Source organism: Chiloscyllium plagiosum, chromosome 16 (genome assembly GCF_004010195.1).
Source record: "Chiloscyllium plagiosum isolate BGI_BamShark_2017 chromosome 16, ASM401019v2, whole genome shotgun sequence".
NCBI classification, from domain to species: Eukaryota; Metazoa; Chordata; class Chondrichthyes; order Orectolobiformes; family Hemiscylliidae; genus Chiloscyllium; species Chiloscyllium plagiosum.
The window spans coordinates 63,872,441-63,879,092 of NC_057725.1; the positions used below are offsets into that span (position 1 = coordinate 63,872,441).

Genomic DNA, 6,652 nt, shown 5'->3' on the forward strand with positions numbered 1-6,652 from the left:
CATTTGGATGGGTATATGAATAGGAAGGGTTTGGAGGGATATAGGCAGGGTGCTGGCAGGTGGGATTAGATTGGGTTGGGATATCTGATCGGCATGGACGGGTTGGACCGAAGGGTCTGTTTCCATGCTGTACATCTATATGACTCTATGTTCTGAAGGGAGGTGATTAATAATGTGGATGTACTGAAGGGAAGTGCATACCGTGGGTCCACCCAAGGAAAAGAATGATAGGGAGGGTGTACTGAGGGAGGGGATTGGTAGGGAGTGTGTACTGAGGGAGGGTTTGGTAGGGAGTGTGTACTGAGGGAGGGGATTGATAGGGAGTATGTACTGAGGGAGGAGATTGATAGGGTGTGTGTATTGAGAGAGGGGTTTGATAGGGAGTGTGTACTGAGGCAGGGATTGATGGGAGGGTATACTGAGGGAGGAGATTAATAGAGTTTGAGGTACTGAGGAAGAGGATTGATTGGGTGGGTGTATTGAGGAAAAAGCAATAATATGTAAATATTCAGTGATGGAGATAGGCCAGTTAATAGATGTTTTATTTATTCTTCTTTGGGTTGCAGCTGGCATTCATAAGTCTGGCATTTGTTTCGCATCTGATTGGCTCTCTCGACCATTTCAGAGAGCAGTTAAATGTCAGCTACATTGCCATGGCATGGATTACATGTCAGACAGACCAGCTGAAGGTGATAGATTACATGCCCCGGGGGCATTGAATAAACTACATAAGTTTTTATAACAATCAAAAATGATAACATGAATCCATTAGACTGACTTTAATCCCAGATTTATAGAATTTGAGCATCACAACTTCCATGGTAGGATTGAAATCCATGTCCAGGAGACATTAGCCAAATCTTTGGATTATTGGTTCAGTAACAACCGAACTATACCACTGCATCTCTGATAGTGCATGTGTACAGAGGGAAGATCAAGAAGTGTGGGTATACTCATGGGAGGATATCAAGAGAGTGAGGGCTTTTGCCCGAAACGTCGATTTCGCTGCTCCAGGGATGCTGCCTGAACTGCTGTGCTCTTCCAGCACCACTAATCCAAAATCAAGAGAGTGAGTCTATTGAAGGGCAGAGATGTGGGGAAATGGATGATGGGACTTTTACAGTATAGTTTACTGGGAGGGAAAAACAACAGTGGAGGTACACTGAAGGAAGCTGTTGGAATACAATTTCCTGGCACAAAGGTTTAAGATGTGCTGAGGTTTCTTTGCTGTTCGTAGAAAGTGAAGTGACTTTGGAGAAAAGCTGAGCAAAGCTTTTAGGGAGATAAGACCTGGGGTTTATGGCCCTTAATTATTGGAAATCCTGACTTTGAATAATGAAGGAAGATTCTGTAATGACAACCCTTTTTGGACTTAGTTTCAGTTTTCATAGATCTAGGTAGTCAGTTAGGAAGCAACACCAAGCATTGTGGGTCTCTCAGCCTTTCAGTACCAATGTTGGAAATCTGATAACATTTTCTAAGCATCTCTATTCTGCTGATCTAATATAATCATGAAAAGCTGACTCGTGGTCACTTCCAAATGATATATGTGAAGTTTAGTTTTAATCTGAGCTGAAGATCTTCCATCAATCTCCAGCTGTCAGAGTATAGAATTGGACATTGTGAAAGCAGGCCATTCAGCTCACTGAGTCCACACTGATCCTCCAAGGAGGATCCCACCCAGACCCACCCCCTTACCCATCCCTATAACCCTGCATTTCCAATTGCCATTCCACCTAACTTGCACTAACTTCGAACTGTGGGATAAAACTCACGCAGAAATGGGGAGAACGTGCAAACCCCACACAGATATCTGTCTGAATTGAACCCAAGTTTCCACCGCTGTGAAGTAACAGTGCTAACTACTGAGCCACCTTGACACCCAGTGAAACTTGACTTCATTGACAAGGAACTCTGACTCATGAGAAGTCATCAAAGTCCATCCATCATCTTCAGCCCTTTGGCCAAAAAAGCTGTTTGGTAATTTGATAATTTAAAAATTGATCTTTCTGCAGAGAATGATGTCTTTTGTGTTTGGGATTGGGTTATGTCTATTTGGGATTCAAGGGTTATAGTTCTAATGTACGACAATAATTTAAATGTTGACAATGCTTGCCCACTTGTTTTAAGAATAGGTCTTGTGTTATCATAAAATAATTATTTTGAGTTCTGTAAGGAAATCAGATGAAATCCTCTTCAAGTCTGAACAGTAGTGCTATAGAGGATTTGGAATTGGAAGGAACAGTTTAACCCAGGTTGAACTTTCATGAGAAAGGAAGATGTTTTAACTTAAAACCTCAAGAGAAAGATCAGAAGTCACACAACACCAGGTTATAGTCCAATAGGTTTATTGGAAATCACAAGCTTTTTGCATGCTGCCCCTTTGTCAGGTAATTTTATAGAGGTTTCTAAAATCATGAGGGGCATGGATAGAATAAAGAGACAAGCTCTTTTCCCTGGGGTGGGGGAGTCCAGAACTAGAGGGCATAGGTTTAGGGTGAGAGGGGAAAGATATAAAAGGGACCTAAGGGGCAACTTTTTCACACAAAGGGTGGTACGTGTGTGGATGAGCTGCCAGAGGAAGTGGTGGAGACTGGTACAACGACAACATTTAAAAGGCAACTGGATGGGTATACGAATAGGAAGGATTTAGAGGGATATGGGTCAAGTGCTGGCAAACAGGACTCGATTAGATTGGGATATCTGGTCGGCATGGATGAGTTGGACTAAAAGGTCTGTTTCTGTGCTGTACATCTCTCTGACTCTATGACTAGGTGAAGTGGACTTACAAAGAGGCAGCACTCAGAAAGCTTGTAATTTAAAATAAATCTGTTGGACGATAACCTGGTGCCATGTGACTTCTGACCTTGTCCATCCCAGTCCAATACCAGCACCTCCACACTTTGAGAGAGAGACTTAACAATGTGGGTGGGGGAGAGATAAGGAAAGAGAAAGAGAACTTCAGAGAGAAAGTCAGCAGAAAACATGAATTGGCTAAAGAGAAGTGTGGATGACAACGTCTTATGAAAGGTGGCCCAGTCATTAGAAATTCTAACACAGAGAACAAACATGATGTCCATAAAAACAATATGTTTTCATGGCCATAAGGCATGTAAAAGCAAATTATTGGGAGTGGAATACCTCTGTGGGCTTCAGAAAGACATTATTACTAAAGGAAATGGGAAAAACAGTGGAAATGGTGCATGTGAATGGTGTTCCCTCGGGACATGCCAGAATACAGAGGGTGGCACGGTGACTCAGCGATTAACATCGGTGACTCACAGTGCCAGGGACCCAGCTTTGATTCCAGTGTGGAGTTTGCACGTTCTCCCCGTGTCTGGGCAGGTTTCCACCGGGTGGCCTGGTTTCCTCCCGCTAGTCCAAAGATATGCAAGTTAGGTGAACTGGCCATGTTAAATTACCTACAATACTCATGGATGTGCAGGTTAGGTACATTGGCCATGGGAAATGCAGTGTTACAGGGTTAGAGTTGGGGGATAGGTTTGGGTGGAGGATTAGTGCGGACTTGTTGGGCCAAATGGCCTGTTTCCACACTGTGGGGATTCTATTAAAAAAAAGAATGGGGTCTGTAGGTTAAATTGTGGGAGTGAATTCTTCCTTCAATACTGTCACAGAGTGAGGTTACTGAGGTTCTGCCTCTAAAGGGGAGCTGTTCCTAACTCCCCCAACAACACTAATGAACATTTAGAGAGCTACTTAGTACTTAGAGAGTTCAGTCATTGATGGTGTCTGATTTGTGTTCCAGAGGGTTTAATGAAAGAGAATTATTAATAAGGCAGTATGCTAGGATTTATGAACCCAGTCCCTTATACAAAATTAATTTATGAAGTGACCTAGACAGAATTGTTAGCATACAGGAAAAACCATTGATAAGATCGTCTGAAGAAGGTAGGGTTAGTGGGAGATGTTCAATACAGTGGTGTTCACCATTGGAGTTGTCCAGTTGTATAAGTATACTGAGGGCGGAGTGGTTCCAGCTGGTCTTTCATAAAATATTTTTAAATTTCACTGTTGAGTTGTTGAAACACAGTCCAACTTTTCAAAACAGTGCTTTTGGATCAGGCCATTGCCCGAGTTTTCCCAAGCTGAATTACCCAGGAAAGAACGAATCCGGTATTTAACAGTGGTTCAGTCAGCAGGTTAAGGACCAGGCAGTGGGACATGAACAGGCATGTGGTGGCCCAGAGGTGGGGAACTAACTTCCCCTTCCTTCCTGAGATGGCAGCTGGGGAGCAGAACACACTGCACTGCTGTACATCATTTTATTGGAAACGTTTCACAAGGCAATCAAACAACATGAAAATTAAGAATAACTCCACTTTTTCACTTTTTGATACAAAGAGCAGGTCTCGGAGATTTGACCTCCCCATTCCTATAGCTACAAAGCACTGGGTTTACAGATTGAGATACACACTTCACGTTTGGAAAAGAACGCCTTGAGGATAAGAGATCATTCGGGATGGACATTACTCCAGAAGACAAATTATGATTTTTGACAGATGATGCTGTATTTTACCCAGAACCAGGAGATACACCGTCCACAATTAAACTCTCCAGGTCAGAATTTATTGGAAGTATATCAATATATCAGATAGCACCCCCACCCTCACCCCATGCCTCTATATTTCGCACCCCGTTCCCCCCACCCAACCCTATCCCTCTCCTCTCCCCACCAACTTCTTCCCTCCCCACCCCACATGTCTCCCACTCACCACAAGACAGGGGTTGTCAGAACTGGAATCTGATTGGCTGCTTCAGCTTATGGTGACCAAGCTGATGGGACTGTCTTACTCAGTCACCAAACAGTGCACACTGTGTATCATCCATCCTACTGCACTCACCCTATATCACCCTTCTTATATCACCAACCCTCTAACACTACCTTACAGCACCCACCAATATCACCATCTTACAGCACCGACCTTCTATCACCCTACAACACCCATCCTATATTACCCTATGTCACCCACCCTATAGTACCCACCCTCTATCACCCACCCTACATCTTACAGCATCCATCATATATCATCCATCCTACAGCATCCACCCTACAGCACCCATCCTATGTCACCCACCCTATAGTACCCACCCTCTATCACCCACCCTACATCTTACAGCATCCATCCTATATCACCCATCCTACAGCACCCATCCTACAGCACCCATTCTCACCCCCATCCAACAGTATCAGCCCTCAAACCCCCACTCCGTGGTCCCAAACATCACTCGCCACCAACCAGAACATTATTTGAAAAATAAATCATTCACATTATGAATTATTCACATTGCTTCTCACAGCAACAAAGAAAGTTGACAATGTCAGTCATTGATTCTGGAGGTAAGATCTATTGTTTCTTTCTTGTACATTGTATAGATAGCGTATGTATGTTCATTCATTTACAAATCCGCACTGCTCTCCACCTTCTTCCCCACTGTGTTGTTTCCACCTGGGTTTGTAGCCTCTGGTCAAATTCCCAGTCCAGTCTTCTGTCACAAGTCATACTTTCAGCTCAGAGTCTGATGGTAAGAATGATTGAAGTGTCCATTACATTGAGGTGCTCCACAAAGCGATGCAGTTTCTACAGTTGCCACTAGGTGACTGTCTGCCTCTGTCAATATTAAACAACGGTAAGAACCCGGGGAGAGAGCTCTTCTAAGCTCGTTGGTAGAGCCAGATTGCAAAGATCATCACAAATATCTGAAAAGAGAAAGATGAACACCACTGAAAGCAGATGATCTGATCACCATCATGTTTCTGTTTGTGAAACTGTGATGTAAAGTGTTTTGGATGGCTCAGGATCTGTGAAAGGAGCTGTAATAAGATTAATCTTTTTATTGTGTTAGGGTAGATGCTGGTAATGTCAATTGGTAATCTCATGCACTGGGGACACAGGTTCAGTTCCCATGAAAGCAGCTGCTGGAACTTAGATTCAATTAATTAATAAGATCTAGAAATTGCCAGTTTATATGAACATTTTATCGTTTCCCAAAAAGAAATGTGTTTCCTTAAGGGAAGGATATCTGTCATCCCTACGTTGTCTGATCTACATGTAACTCCAGTCCAACAGCAATCTGATTAACTCCTAACTGCCCTCTGAAATATTCCTGATGAAGGGCTGAGGCCCGAAATGTTGATTCTCCTGCTCCTCGGATGCTGCCTGACCTGCTGTGCTTTTTCAGCACCACACTCCCGACTCTAATCTCCAGCAACTGCAGTCCTCAGTTTCCCCTGCCTTCTGAAATAACCTAGCAAGTCACCACAAAACATTCAAGGAAACCCGGCATCAAACAGTGCACCAGGAAGGACAATGACTACCCCAGCCCCTTATCATGTGCTCCTTACTAACATCTTTTACTTAATTTGGTGCAGCTTGTGTCAAAATGGAGAGAGCTGTCCCACAGACATTTCAAGAAACAGTGTGATATTATTGCACAAGCATAACTGACAAACTATGCCCTCGGAAGGAGAAAGTGAGGTCTGCAGATGCTGGAGGTCAGAGCTGAAAATGTGTTGCTGGAAAAGCGCAGCAGGTCAGGCAGCATCCAGAACAGGAGAATCGACGTTTCGGGCATAAGCCCTTCTTCAGGAATGAGGAAAGTTTGTCCAGCAGGCTAAGATAAAAGGTAGGGA

The 6,652-nt window shown here is 43.6% G+C and overlaps 1 protein-coding gene across 1 annotated transcript in view; it reads right to left on the bottom strand.

Annotated features, from left to right (window-relative positions):
• Positions 1 to 5,131: 5,131 nt before the first annotated feature.
• The window catches only part of LOC122557976 (tetraspanin-18-like), a 32,007-nt gene continuing 30,486 nt past the window's right edge, over positions 5,132 to 6,652 (bottom strand). The window contains exon 8 of the mRNA XM_043706281.1: positions 5,132 to 5,719. Coding sequence (XP_043562216.1) covers positions 5,675 to 5,719 — 45 coding nt within the window. The 3' untranslated portion in view covers positions 5,132 to 5,674. The remainder of the gene's footprint in view (positions 5,720 to 6,652) is intronic.